The sequence below is a fragment of the Leguminivora glycinivorella genome, chromosome 2 (genome assembly GCF_023078275.1).
Source record: "Leguminivora glycinivorella isolate SPB_JAAS2020 chromosome 2, LegGlyc_1.1, whole genome shotgun sequence".
NCBI classification, from domain to species: domain Eukaryota; kingdom Metazoa; phylum Arthropoda; class Insecta; order Lepidoptera; family Tortricidae; genus Leguminivora; species Leguminivora glycinivorella.
Window position 1 is genome coordinate 30,092,272 of NC_062972.1, and position 16,041 is coordinate 30,108,312.

General features: G+C 37.9%; 1 protein-coding gene across 2 annotated transcripts in view; it reads right to left on the reverse strand.

Moving 5' to 3' along the window:
- The window catches only part of LOC125241203 (laccase-1-like), a 216,675-nt gene that overhangs the window by 26,999 nt on the left and 173,635 nt on the right, over positions 1 to 16,041 (reverse strand). For both annotated transcript variants that reach the window (XM_048149575.1, XM_048149569.1), the window contains exon 8: positions 4,966 to 5,077. In XM_048149575.1, coding sequence (XP_048005532.1) covers positions 4,966 to 5,077 — 112 coding nt within the window. The remainder of the gene's footprint in view (positions 1 to 4,965; positions 5,078 to 16,041) is intronic.

A 16,041-nucleotide genomic window follows, 5' to 3' on the forward strand; every position in this document is an offset into this window, starting at 1 on the left:
TACAGTAAATCGAGAATGTAGCCACCGAAAGCTGGTGTTAAAACGCGATTAGTGCGCTGCTATAAGCATTCAATACAATCGAAAATGATTGCCGTGGGTGAGTTAACGATTAAATTATTTCTAGAAGCATAATGATATCGCTATTTGAGTTAATCCAAGCAAATTCTGAATGGCAATTTTTGTATGACATAAGAGACAAAATGTACAGTCGGATTGCCTGATAACTTCCCAGGAAAAGACGGGGTGTTATTTTGACGTGTCTGTCTGTCTGTCTGTTTGTCTGTTCGTCTGTCTGTCTGTCTGTGTGTGTGTCTGTCTGTGGCATCGTAGCTCCCGAACGGATGAACCGATTTCGATTTAGTTTTTTTTTGTTTGAAAGCTAAGTTAGTCGGGAATGTTCTTAGCCATGTTTCATAAAAATCGGACCACTATATCGCGGACGGGGTTTTTTTCAAAATTTTTATTTTGTGGTGATGTTGAAAGTCAAAAGGTCAGAATAGTCCAGTCTATTTTACAGTTTAACTGTGCAAAGTTTCTGAGGAAACGCTCAGGACTGCCAATCAAAGACGAAGATGGTTTTTTTGTGCGGCAAAAAGCAAACGAGCGAAGTCGCCTGGTGGTAAGCGATCATTGCCACATGGGTCAGAAATCATGTCATGTCATGTCATGTCATGGGTCATGGAGCCATCTGAAACACCAGAAGGGTTGGAGGTTATTTGCTAGCGTTTAAGATCGACACGCTCCTCTTGCAGGTTTGAAGGTTAGTGGTCGAGAAGGTCAATGGCAAAAAGAACCAGTTGACATATTGACGATCATATCTATTGTTCTAGAGGTTTATTCAAACAGTTTTGGGGTATCAAAATACTTGAACACGATTCACATCAAAAACTTAAATTTTTTACAACTTTTATAATTTTAAAACTAGGTAATACACTACGTATTTCCAGTTGCCTGCCTACTCTCCCTAACAGCCCTATCATCAGGCCAAGTGGACTACTATCCCCTACCGCTAAGCCATTTGGACTGCGCGCATTGCCCCAGCCTGTACGCGCCGGTGTGCACCAACAAGGAGCTCACGTTCGTCAACGAGTGCAGGTTGCGCTGCTACAACGACAGGCTGGAACAGCTGAAGAGGCCGCACATTCATATCATCTAGTGAGTTTTCATACCAAACTCAATGGAATTTCATTTATTTCTTTAAATTTATGCCCTTTCTATTCCATTCCGTTTTAATTCATATCATTTTACGTCGTCCCATTAATTAAATATCATTTATACAAAAATAAGATACTACACATTCATAAAACTTAGTAAAATCTGAAAATCTAAATTCCATCCCAATATTTTCATTATATTTAATTTCATTCCACTTAATTCAATTATTTTCATTCCATTCCATTCAATTCAATTTCATTTTACTCTATTCAAATCAATTTCATTACATTAAATTCAATAATGCATTCAATTCAAATTCAATGCTATTCTTGACCTGTATTAGTACATCATACCCCAGTCTCTACCACCCCAATCTCCTTTGTAATTGTCCCCGGTAGCGACTCTCCTCACATAGTCTCCCTAACATCCATAACATGAGGCCAAGTGGACTACTATCCCCTACCGCTAAGCCAGTTGGACTGCGCGCATTGCCCCAGCCTGTACGCGCCAGTGTGCACGAACAAGGAGCTGACGTTCGTCAACGAGTGCAGGTTGCGCTGCTACAACGACAGGCTGGAACAGCTGAAGAGGCCGCACGTTCATATCATCTAGTGAGTTTTCATACCAAACTTATTTCTTAAAATTTATGCCCTTTCTATTCCATTTCGTTTGAATTCATCATGAAAACTCGAAAATTCGCGTTTTCCGGGACCTAAGGCTAAGCTAGACCGATTTTTCACCCCCGAAAACCCCCAGATAACAAATTTCAGCGAAATCGTTAGAGCGGTTTCCGAGATCGTCGGTATATAATATATATAAATAAATATATAAAAAAAATATACAAGTATTGCTCGTTTGAAGGTATAAGATTCATGGAATTCACTTTTGAATAATTTTTGACATTCTTCTGCCTTTTTAAGGGTTTAACTTCAGATAAAATATCACAACAGCCTTAATTTTTAACTACTAATTGAAAGAAAGTAGATTCATCACACATACTCGTACATATCTCGTAGCTGAAAGATCGTTGTCAGTAATCCTTTGTGAGACTTTCTGGTTATTTACATAATTCAAGAATCCTGAGCTATGAAAAGTTTTCATTCTGTTCGCGAATAGAGAGTTCAACATATTATATTAATTCAGCAATGTAAAGTTGCGTAATATTACGCATTTCATTTTACGTCGTCCCATTAATTAAATATCATTTATACAAAAATAAGATACTACACATTCATAAAACTTAGTAAAATCTGAAAATCTCAATTCCATCCCAATATTTTCATTATATTTAATTGCATTCCACTTAATTCAATTATTTTCATTCCATTCCATTCAATTCAATTCCATTTTACTCTATTCAAATCAATTTCATTACATTAAATTCAATGTAATGCATTCAATTCAAATTCAATGCTATTCTTGTCCCCTATTAGTTCATCATACCCCAGTCTCTACCACCCCAATCTCCTTTGTAATTGTCCCCGGTAGTGAGCGACTCTCCTCACATAGTCTCCCTAACATCCATAACATGAGGCCAAGTGGACTACTATCCCCTACCGCTAAGCCAGTTGGACTGCGCGCATTGCCCCAGCCTGTACGCGCCAGTGTGCACGAACAAGGAGCTCACGTTCGTCAACGAGTGCAGGTTGCGCTGCTACAACGACAGGCTGGAGCACCTGAAGAGGTCGCACGTTCATATCATTTAGTAAGATTTTGAATATGACAGGGGAACCAATCTTAATTTTATTAATTTTTTTTCTTTCACTTCTATTTCAATTAATATCATTCCACGCCATTCCATTTTCATCTCAATTATATCATCTCAATCCATTATTTTCGATTCCATTCAGTTTCATAGTATATTCAATTCATTTAATCAATGCAATTGCATTATTTTTTATTTTTTAATAAATTTATCACTGCTATAGAAATAAAAATTGAAGCAAGATTAACTCATGTCTGATAGAAGGATCTCCAAATGATTCAAAAGTATGTCTTCAAAAGCAATACCTACAATAAATGCGAGTTCTGTTATCCATGCTTCTCAATATTTTGTGAATTGAGATAAAAAAAATAAAACATTTTAAAGTCCACTTCAAGTCTTGTTGAGTAAATTTGCTTGGTTACAATTTTCCATTGTTAACTTTCAACAACGCGCTGTTTATTTCAATCGCGATTTTTTTTTTCAGTTATGGTACTTGCGTGAGCGCTTTCGTACAAGTTGGTGTTCAAGTCCCAGAAGATATTAAATCTGATTACGAGTATTGAATATGTAATACCCAAATATTGTCTTCGGTTAAAAGCGAGATAGTTACTCAAGGAATAAAACTTTGGAACTATTTTTTGAATATTGTATAACTAGCTTCATTAACCCAATGTGTGAAACAGTCTTAAAAATCTATATTATTTGTGGGTCATTCATTAGGTTTTCGAACCTTGTAATTTTGACCACGAACGCTGTAAAGTGACTACTTGTTACATAAGCTTCTATCTTTTATAAAATGTGTAAGCCTTATACCGGCGATGAATTAAACCAGACATGTTTATCATTAATTTTAAATTAAACAACTTCACTGGAATATCAGAACCTGTCACTGTCTTTGAAACCTGTCACTGTAATATCACAATTATTGCGTTTACGTTTCTGGAGCCAAAGACGTATAATAACATTAATAACTCCGTATAGACAAAAAGTCTGAGGAAAAAACCTCGGAACCATCAAGACTTGTATACGCTAGCCTAGATGACGCTACAGCTTTGGTTCACTCTCTTAGTAGATGGCGCTAATATTATTATTATAAATTGAAATAGATATCATACACGAAAGAAAAAACGGCAAGGCCCACTGGTGGCCACTTGAAAAAATAACAAATCAAAAATATTCAATAAAATAATTTGATTTGTTCCCTAGTAATATTATTATTTGACAATTTTAACACATCTCAAACCTAAGGTTTAAAAGTTTTAATATATTGATTTAGGCTAACACGATTTGCACTCATAATTTTAGAACAAAACGGGACTTAATCGCGTAAACACTTACATTTATATTTGGCCCGACGTTTCTAGCATCACATTATGTTCGTGGTCACGGGTAGACTGGCGAGGAATTGCATCAACATCTTCTAGCCGCGCGAGTTTCTCGAACTACCTGCACTTGTTCTTGATTATTCACTTTTGCGCTAGGGTTGTCACTTTGCCTACACACAACACTCACGACATCAGCCGGTGTGTCCCTAGGTGTTTTTTCACGCTTACATTTGCTAATCACTGGATTCCACGAAGAAGAAATTCCCTGCCCCTCATTTTGGTTGAAATTTCGATGCTTCCTAATTTCAATCGCTTCACGTACTTTTCTGCTGTAGAACAGACGTTCCGTTGATAGAATTTTGGGACTATGGAGCTCGATCCAGTGATTTGGTCCCGACTGTAGCAGATGTTCAGCTACCGCAGACTTATTAACACCTAGCGCAAAAGTGAATAATCAAGAACAAGTGCGACCACGAACATAATGTGATGTTCGAAACGTCGGGCCAAATATAAATGTAAGTGTTTACGCGATTAAGTCCCGTTTTGTTCTAAAATTAAAAGTTTTAAGCCTGTGTCGAGAGATGGCACACATTGTGACTACACATTTTACTTTGACACTACTCGATTCGATTGTCAAAGCGGACCCCAGGCTCCCATGAGCCGTGGTAAATGCCGGGATAACGCAAGGAGGATGATGATGACTACTCGATTCTTTTTGCTGGAGATAAAGCAGTTTCATGTGCTCTGCCTATCCCCTCTTGGAATACAGTCAATACTCACACTTCGTCGCAGTCCATGAGGCCTCGGAAGCGTATCCAGTAGTTGTCGATCTCGTTGTTGGCTTCCAGGATGAAGTCGTAACGCTCTCCTGCGTACGTCACTAGCGATGTCGCTGCAACCAAGAAAATGCTTAGTTAATAATAAATAGCACTATATACATATTATTATAATTGTCGACATAATTATCATCATCATTTAAGCCATTAATCGCCCACTGCTAAGCATAGGCCTCCCTTCGTGTACGCCACTTATCCCGGTCCTGGGCTAATCTCATCCAGAAGTGTCCCGCAGTTTTTCGAATATCGTCCACCCAACGAGCCAACGGATGCCAGGCGCTTCTTACATCCGATAGCGGCCACCGTTTCGGTCAACATTTTAGTCCACCTGCCATCACTCTGCCTGGCAACATGCGCCGCGCAATTCCATTTGAGTATGGAAATGACGTCACCCACGTCCCGCACCAATAAAATTGTCGACATACGAAAGTGAATTGGAAAAAATCGGATAACGAATAGGCAGGCCTCCTGGCTTATCTGGTCAAAGAAAAAAATAGGTAAAAACGCAGTTACTGGCGGCTGTCTGTTAGGTTCTAAACTTACAGGTCGCTTTACGCCTCCCTAGTCTCCGTAAGACATGAAATAAATGTCACACACTTGGTAGATCTCCGTGACTCAGTTGGTCAGGATGACTGAACCGGTGTTCCGAAAGGTGTCGGGTTCAAGTCCTGCTGGAGGTGTGGATTTTATTAAAACTAAAGGCATCAGCAAGTAGGTACAACTATGCGTAATAGTATGATAAGTGACAGGACATTTATTATGTACATATGTAACGTACCTATTGAATTAAACGTGGAAATTAATGATCGTTAAGAGTGTATTAGAGGGAAATGTATGGAACAGAACTATTGGCTTCATAATTCTGTTACTAAGAGTAGTTAAGAGCTCTTCCGAGATTGGAATACTACAAAGTAACCTAACACAAAACTGTATAGAACCTCACTTCTATAAACAGACATTGTTCTAATATAATGCAAATTTAGACACAAACAATAAGCTCTACCTGGAACATAGCTAATTAAAACTCTTCGAACATAAATTACAAGTAGTTAACTCTTAATTAAAAACAGATTGAATTTAAATTAGTCTTAAGCGGAGCTGAATACCTAACATTAAAAGTTGGAATGCTAATAACGTTAAAACCTTTATTCTATCCTTATTTTATGCCTTTTCACTTAGATAATACAGTAATGGAGTAGGTTCTTCAAAATAATGTAAATAAAAACATTCCTAATGTTTGTATTAGTATTTATCAAAGACATATGTAACTCCGTATAGACGGATTAAGTCTAAGAAAATAACGTACCTCAAAGCCATAGACAAAAAGGTACCGTGGCCTAGATGGCGTTACACCTTTGGGGGACGCTCGGCTAGATGGCGCTAATATTCATATTTGTCATTTTAATATAATATCAATCTAAGAATATGTGCCTAATTGTCAAATCTGACGTTCAAAAGTTTTAAGCCGGTGACAAGAGATGGCAGTCATTTATATGCACTATGATTACACATTTTACTTTGGCAGTAACTCTCTATAATACTCGATCCTCTTTGGTATTTATGTAATGTCTTGTCTCGCCTTGTTTTCAATAGTTTTTCGGTATTGAGAAAAGCCTAAAAGTAGACTTTTTGGTCAAAGAAAATATCCAGATAGGTCCAGCTAACGTTTTGGCTGGTCAGGGTAAGTAGCCAAATACATAAACGTTCACGATAATATCTGTTTCGTAGATATCTGTCTCTATCGCTCTTGCGTATTGGCGCGACAAAGCCCTACTGCATTTCTGTCGGCGTCTGGCGTCGACGATTGTCATTCGGGTTAACCGGCAGATGGATGTTGTGTTCGTAAAAACAAAGTGCGTAGGACAATGGGCTAGTTTACTATACTTAAAATAAAATATTTTTCTCAAACATGGTATGAAATATTGATGTTATGTGCCTTATAATTGGCAGCGAAGTATGACGTTGCAGGTGCGGCTAGGACGATTGATAGATAATGGAATTTCATACAAACCTTGCAGGCCAAGGCCGGCAAAGTCTTCTTTTTTAATTTCCAAACACAGATAATTGTGACATAACATCCAGGTATTTAGCCAATTAAAAAAAAACTATAAGGGGCTTTATAGACGTGCCAACTGCAACTGGTACGGGCCCTAGACAATATTTGATTTTGGGTGCGTTTTCATACAAAAAAAATTTTTTTCGTTTTTTTTTTTTAATTTTTTTTAACTTTTTGGTTTTTTATAAGCGTATACGGGGCATCAAAGGGGAACGAAAATTCGATTATTTTTGCGCTACGACGCACCGTTTAGGAGATACAGCCATCCAAAGTTACTATTTTCAGTAGACTTTATTTATTTCATACCATGTTTGAGAAAAGCACTATACATACCTCGGCGGGAAATGGCCTTTGTCCCGGCCTCTGTAGTAATGTACTATTATTCAATGCACGAAATAAAGCACCACATCATTAGAAGAAAAACACACAGATAATGTAGGTACATATGTGCGGTGGGCAATAAACATTAAAAGCGGGAAGATTATATTTATTTGTCTACCCCGAACATTTATATAAACTAATATCGGGTAGTTTTGAGGTGTTTATATCCCCGGTGACACTTTGCTGGGACGGCAGTCTTCCGCGACTACGGCCAGTGCAACCTGGCCGAAACATTGGACAAAAGGTAAAATAATGTTAATTAATCGCGTTCGACCTGTGTCTTACTTTAAATATAGTTTCTTACTATCTAAGTATATCTAAACCCTTTGAAATATTTAAATTTCTAAGTCTAATTAAGCGAGACAGTGCTCCGGGGAAGCTAAACAACAAGTCAAGTTGCCGGTCAAGTTGCCTTGTTCCCGTAACTTGAAGGCTCCTTGGGAATGTTCCGTAAAGACGGTCACCACAGATCACATACGACATAATTGGTGTATCATACACACATCCCACATAGGACAAGAGAGAAAGCATGTCTGGGAGGTGTTTTACGAAGCAGGTTTGTCCTGCCAGCAACCGCAAAGTAACCTCAAACTGAAGTGATATCCTCATCAGCATCATCCTTGCGATATCCCGGCATTTTCCACGGCTCATGGGAGCCTGGGGTCCGTTTTGACAGCTAATCCCAAGATTTAGCGTAGGCACTAGTTTTACGAAAGCGATTGCCATCTGACTTTCCTACTCGAAGGGTAAATAGACCTTATTGGAATTAGTCCGGTTTCCTCACGATGTTTTCCTTCACCGAAAAGCAACAGAACTGGCAAATATCGAATTACATTACGCACATAAGTTCCGAAAACCTCATTGGTACGAGCCGGAGTTCGAACCCGCGACCTTTGGATTAAAAGTCGCACGCTCTTACCAGACTACCAGCGCCTTTTTACTGAAAGATGTCCTATATTTCAAAATGTCTAACCAACTTTACCAGCTAAAGGGCCGCCATGCGCTGCTTTTGAAAGTGGCCATCAATCTTTATACAAGACATATTTAGTTCGGTAATGATGAAACCCACTTGAACTTTTACGCGACGACATTACGGCGTATAATAATATTGATTACTCGATCTTGAAGCTTTAAACTAAGAATGTTGCTAGTATATGTATACCGATTATACTACGGTGACCTATTATACTCTCGCGGCCATCATGTGCTAGGCCTACAGACGCGACCACTGTTTCGACGAAGCCCCGCTGCGCGGGGTTCCTAAACACTTTTTGCCCTTTGGGCATCTATAGGTACCTAACAAACCTAACCTACTTATTGTCTGGCCCTTACTATCAGTAATTGTGGGAAGAAAATTCCCAGTGGTTCAACTGGTAAAACTACGCGGTAAGACTAGAGGGAACAGCCTACTACGGTTTATCAGGTATGATTAAACCAGATAATTTGTCGTGGTAATAAGTGAATTGTTGGTTTCCACCTGTCAATATGCAAGACATAGATTTGTGGTATCTAAACGAGATAGTCTGTGGCTGAAACAGAGCAAGATAAGAAATCCCCAGCCGTCGGTAGTAAATGCCATTTAAAGATATTTCTCTATTGGACTTGTATTTCGAAACATCTTGGAAATGCACTAGAATTAAAGTTTACTGTTCACTGCTGAAACTTTTGTATTTCAAGTATTAAACGTTTTCATCGTTTTTGAAACTTTTAACTAGTTTTATCAGTGAATTAGAAAACTAAATAAGCTTTTAAGCTACTGTCTGTTTAAACAAAGTTCCCCGTCGCGTCTGTCAATTCATTTGAGACAACAACTGAACGTATTTTCATCATCATCATCACATCAGGATTTTATCGCCCACTGCTGAGCATAGGCCTCTCTTCTAGTACGCCACTTGTCCCGGTCCTGGGCTAGTCTCATCCAGTTGTCACTCGCAATTTTTCGAATGTCGTCCACCCAACGATCCAACTGATACCAAGCGCTTCTTACATCTGTAACGTATTTTCATACGGTTTTCATCTATCAATGAATACATTATTGAAAAAGTTTAAGATGTTTTTTATCTACAACATGTTAAGGTTCAGTGTAACCCATACGAATATTTTCTAGATTGAAACATCAATTTTTAACCCCCGACGCAAAAACGGGGTGTTATAAGTTTGACGTGCCTGTCTGTCTGTCTGTCTGTCTATCTGTCTGTCTGTCTGTCTGTCTGTCTGTTTGTCTGTTTGTCTGTTTGTCTGTCTGTCTGTCTGTCTGTCTGTCTGTCTGTCTGTTTGTCTGTCTGTGTGTATGTCTGTCTGTGGCATCGTAGCTCCCGAACGGATGAACCAATTTAGATTTTTTTTCTGAAAGCTGAGTTAGTCGGGAGTGTTCTAAGCCATGTTTTTAATTGTGAATAGTGTGAATAGATTGAGATTATCTCAAACTAAAGCCTCAGAAAATAATGTCACCTAACTGTAAAAACACTCTGTATAATTCATAAAACGAGTAACATTGCTTTTAAATTAGTTTTGCTCTCGCGTCGTAAAAGCATTCTAAAATGAAATAATAACATTTATCACGTATGAAAAATGAGAGTGCTCATTACAGTCGACAAACTGAATTATGTATGTCATACAATTATGATATCTACCACTTGAATTTAATTTAAAAAAAATGTACAATGCAGGTGGTAAATAAGCATACTGCCCTCTTGACAGTATCATCATTATACCTAGATATTTTTCTGGCACGAACATACATTGTAAGTGCTTGACAAAACAAAAACATCGACAACCTTTTATCGATAAATAGCCTTACATAAGGTTATTAATTACCCCTTATAATAATTTCTAAAATCTTGAATAATCATTTAATAAATTATGTAAACTATTAAAACACGGTTCGTTTTATTATTATTGTCCATTTATTTTCAAACATCTGACATCGGTATAAAAAACTAATATTATGCACATAAATTCAATAATGAAAATAAAATGGGTTCAAGAACATCGAATATAATATGTAAAACAATTACAACGATTTCGAACTAATTGAGAAACAACTTTTCAAGCCAGGCACAGAGCTAAAAGTTGTCAAATCAAGCCCTTTTGTTCTTAGATCTCTTTAGCAGAGTTCGAAATTATTAAACAAAGTGCCTGGTAGGTATTTAAAGCGATTTTCAGGAAATATACAAATTGCCATTATTTAACGCTCAGTGTTATTAGTATTTTTGTGGAAACATTAAATAAATGTCATAAACAAAGAAAAAGTGACCAAAGCCTCCAGTGCTCCGAGCTGGAATCGAACCAGCGTACTCCGCTTACCGGGCGAATGCCAGAACCACTCGGCTATCGGTCCACGAAAGCAAGGGTCGAAATTTCTAAGTATATGACATTTCCGAAGGCTCGTGGCGCCCTCTGGCCATCCCTGAGGTAGAACAGTATGGTTCGACCTCCTAGCCGAACATAATAGTAGTGTTACTACTTAAAAAAATAACAAGTTAAAATATTTTCTATGAAAGTAATTTAATTTGTTCTTAGAGGATTTTTGTGGAATGTGATGGTGAACTATGATTCCATTATAGTAAGTTAAATACTAATACATATATTTGAACTAAATTGCACAGAAGATGTCGCTGTACAGTGTCACAAATTCTACATCGCGCTATTAAAATGCTTATTGGAAATGTATATATAAGGGTTTGGAGTTCCTTGTAATAACTAGTATATTTGGCTTTATTAGCGACTGGTTGTACTTAGTATATTCATAATCAATCCTTCACTACGTAAACGTACGTAAACCCTTTTTGAAGAAATTATTAGTACATACAAAATGAGTTCTGTTCTGTGACACTTGGAAAGTTTAGAAATTTCCTTTTTAATAAGAAACAAAACACAAATCTTAGTCATTAATTTATTTTATTTAGATCTATCAATTGCATTTATATAAACATTTCCAAACGGTAGCTACGATTCAATCTATTATTCCGTCCACTATAAGAATAGCTTAAACGGTTCTATTCAGAAGTTGCCGTGTTCGAACTCAGCAACGAAAACTCTCAAACACGGCAATGCAACTCCAGATCTAGTATATCGAGTTAACCTGCCCAGCTTTTAAGGTACAGTTATACGGAGCCGCATTTTGCCGCACCGCACGAGTTCACAAATCATACTATAGATGGCGATGATCTGTGTAGTGAAAATCCTGAATCGCGCTGTTAAGATTTTGCCTGAAATTATGACCAAGTTTCCAGTGTTCGTATTCAGTAATATACGACTATAGAACTCCAGTTCTAGTATAACGGGTTTATACAATCCAGCCTTTAAAATACAGTATACGGAGCCGCATATTGCCGCACCGGAAGGTTTTACAAATCATACAATAGATGGCGCTGATACATGTATGTATTAAAAATCCTAAATTGCGCTGTTAAGATTTTTCTTAGGTGAATCTTAAGTTGCCAGTGTTTTATATGAGTTTAGTAGCCCGTAACCATGACCATGTGTATTTTCGTATACGGAGAACGAAAACGCGTTTGATCACACTATAGGTAGCGTTATTTCGGGTAGTAAACAGTTTAAATAAATCACTTTCGGAGACTTTCCTGTTAAGCATTATAAATCTACATAAAAAAATTACATTTAGATCAAACACAAAATTCGATAAGTATTTTTCTCTCTCGCACAATGTTTCTTTTGGCATGAAAGCACGCCCTAAGATTTCCAACACCATCGCACACTAAAACAACTGTCCGTATGTTCCGCAGCTAAGGCCACGGGTATTTTAACCAGGCAAACTAAGTTCCAGTTTCGGACAGACGCAAACCCCCTTATTCATAAACGTACTCTAAAGTTATCAAGCCGATAAAGTTCGTTTGTCCTTTTCTATCACACCAATACGTCGGAAAGGGACAAACGAACGTTTATGAATAAGGGGGAAAGTCTATACCTGTGGCTTTCAGGATTGTTTACACAAATAGGCCAGACTTACAGACTAATTAACTTTCGGAACTGCTATTAAATAAATAAATATTATAGGGAATTCTTACACCGATTAACAGTATAACTTTATGTATTAAAGATTATTATGTAATAAAGGAAAAAAAGTTTTAAACTGAAAACGAGTATTATCATAGGATATCCTTATTGAAATAGATTGACAGAGTCTCATGGTAAGCTCAAGATGACTTGTTTTATATATATATATATATATATATATATATATAATTTTTTCCATTATTACACTATGATGTTGAGTTCTACATGTATCCACTGAACTCGTCTACCATATATAACCGGTGGACACTGCACGGGAAGCATGGTCGCGCGATAGACGATAAAATATCAGGCCGTCCCTATCGCACCTACAAATAGTGCGATAGGGACGGCCTGCTATTTTATCGTCTATCGCGCGACCATGCTTCCCGTGCAGGACACTTTATTTAACCATGCAACCATTGTAAAACATGAAAAAAATGGAGCAGTTACATTAATTGTCCCCCCCCCAGTCGAGATTTTCCCCGCTGTACCTTACTTAAAATTTTCCAAATAATTAAATAAGTAGATACATAGAAAACGTCTAAGACTCACGAACAAATATCTGTGTTCATCACGAAAATTAATTCTTTTACCGAGATTCTACCAAACAGTCGGTTTAGCAGGCAGAGTATCCACTATGCCAGACTGGTCGTCAAAACAATTAAACTTATTTAACGATGGGCTATTCACTGAAAAGTCGAGTCCCTAAGGAAGGGACTTAAAACTTCAACCTTTGGTAGAAACTCAAACTCCCGGTTAGTTAGCCTTGATCTTTCGAACAAAACTGACAACTTCTAATTGCCGCCGTTTTACATAAAAGTCCCGTGCCTAATAGATCAGTCAAATTTGTTTTTTTTTTTTAAGAATTTCACATCGAGCTGAAAATTGTCTTTTTAATACTCTTGCTCAAAAAGTACTCGTTTTTTTATATTGATTTAGACTAACACGATTTGCACTCATAATTTTAGAACAAATCGGGACTTAATCGCGTAAACACTTACATTTATATTAGGCCCGACGTTTCGAACATCACATTATGTTCGTGGTCACGGGTAGACTGGCGAGGAATTGCATCAACATCTTCTAGCCGCGCGAGTTTCTCGAACTACCCGCACTTGTTCTTGATTATTCACTTTTGCGCTAGGGTTGTCACTTTGCCTACACACAACACTCACGACATCAGCCGGTGTGTCCCTCGGTGTTTTTTCACGCTTACATTTGCTAATCACTGGATTCCACGAAGAAGAAATTCCCTGTCCCTCATTTTGGTTGAAATTTCGATGCTTCCTAATTTCAATCGCTTCACGTACTTTTTATGTAAGTGTTTACGCGATTAAGTCCCGTTTTGTTCTAAAATTACTCGTTTTTTGCCGTTCAGCGTGCGAGAAGTTGGATTTTACGAACTAGTGCGTAAAAAGTATCCATCATAAGAACGCTGGACCAGAAGAACAGATAAAGTAGCTATTTTAATATAAATATTAGATATTGTAACTTATTGAATTCGCTGACTCAGCCGAACTACAGCCGCAGAAAGGACATTAACCGTATATTTATTTTCAGTGACAGTACGTCGACAGGCGGAGCACTATCAGCGAAAGGGTTAAACGATGAACAAATACAGACGCAGATGTACAAACTTAAAATACAATTCGCTTGTAATCTTTTTCAGTAGAGATAGCGCTTTTTGCCCGCACTAATAGGCAAACTGGTTCATTTTACGTAAGGTCGAAACTTCAGAGGGAAACTACTGAAAAACGTCGTACGATACACGTGCAAAAAGGAAATTCATAACTCGTGTTCTCCCTTCGATCGTCTTTTAATTTATCGCCACTAGTTTCAACTTCCTCTTTTTCGCACTTGTATCGAATGCCATGTGGCGAAGAATAGTGAGAACTAATCTATTTTATAGATTTAAGACCTACATGGTGTACTTGCCTGCCTATATTTGACAAATAAATGGCTTAGAGTTGTATGGAGACAGTTAACAGCGCCCCCAAACGGCATACTATACTATATACTATATATAATATTATAAATGGCTTAGAGTTGTATGGAGACAGTTAACAGCGCCCCCAAACGGCATACTATACTATATACTATATATAATATTATAAATGGCTTAGAGTTGTATGGAGACAGTTAACAGCGACCCCAAATGGCATACTATACTATATACCATATTTAATATAATATATAATATTATAAATGGGAAAGTGTATGTTTGTTTGTCCGTCTTTCGCGGCAAAACGGAGCGACGGATTGGCGTGATTTTTTAAGTGGAGATAGTTAAAGGGGTGGAAAGTGACATAGGCTACTTTTTGTCTCTTTCTAATTCCCCATTCCCCTAAAATGAGTGGTGGAAGTTTGTATGGAGCATTCCGCAATTTTCGAATTTAACGCGAGCGAAGCCGCGGGCAAAAGCTAGTCCTACCTAAATCATCCTTGCTAGAACCAAAAATTACTTAAATTTCCTGTAACGTTCAAAATGACAAAAAGCTATTTTTAAACGTCAAAAACTCAAAGCCTCAAGCCAATGCCCGTTGTTGTAAAATTAATAAATACAAAGCCACATTAAAAACCTAAACCTTATGCAAACGTATTAATTAAACGAAAATGTTTCACCAGCATGTTAAAACTCAGATATGGCCGTTTCTTTCAGCGGTGCGATCCGGCTCATCCCATTTTCGGCATTTACATATTCAAATGTCCAGGAAGGATCAAAGCGGGCACCCGGCTTGGGAAACTAGAGACTAATACAGTTTATAGACTGCACAGGGAACCTTTCCAATGTCCCAATCAGTTACTTACGTAGCTCTCCCATATCGCTCTTCTACAGTGGTGTGACAAAGCCTTGCCCGGTAGCCGAATGGCATTTCTACGACGCGAAACGAAAACGAAACGCCGCGAAAGGTAATCTGGCTTCGTCGCGCCAATACGCAAGAGCGATAGAGATAGATAATTAGATATCTACGAGCGTTTCGTTTCGTGAGCGTTTGTGCATTCTACGGCTACGAACGCTGACTGCGTTTTAACGTAGCGTTATCGATTGTCACTTCAGCTAGGTCGGTAACTTATATATAAGAAAGTATTAAAAATTTGAAATTTTTAGAGTGTGGTGACTGGTTATGAATTTCGCCGCATCCTTTCCTGTCGTGAGTCGAGAAGTAAGTCATAGTAGGTACATATTAGGTTCAATTGTGATGTAGACGATAGGCTGACAGCTTGACACTGCAATATCACATTATCAGTTTCTGAACCCTTTAAATTTCAACTCGTGAAGTTTTATGATATCTGTCTGCCCCTTTTAAGAGCACACCAACACACTAGTTCTCAGGCCTCGCAAAAATGATCTCGGCAAGATCAAGACACAACTTTGTAAAGCAATTGACAATCTGTATCTTGAAATAATCTCTGGTGGAAACGCTAAGTTCGGTAAGCATTCGCTAAATTGAAGTAAGTGGGAAGTGAGGCGTCCCTGTTTGTTACAGTCGTTGACGTTTCGGAAGCGGCCGTTAGTATTAAGAGGGAAAACGTTTCTTTGACTGCTTTATACAAGAGTTTATA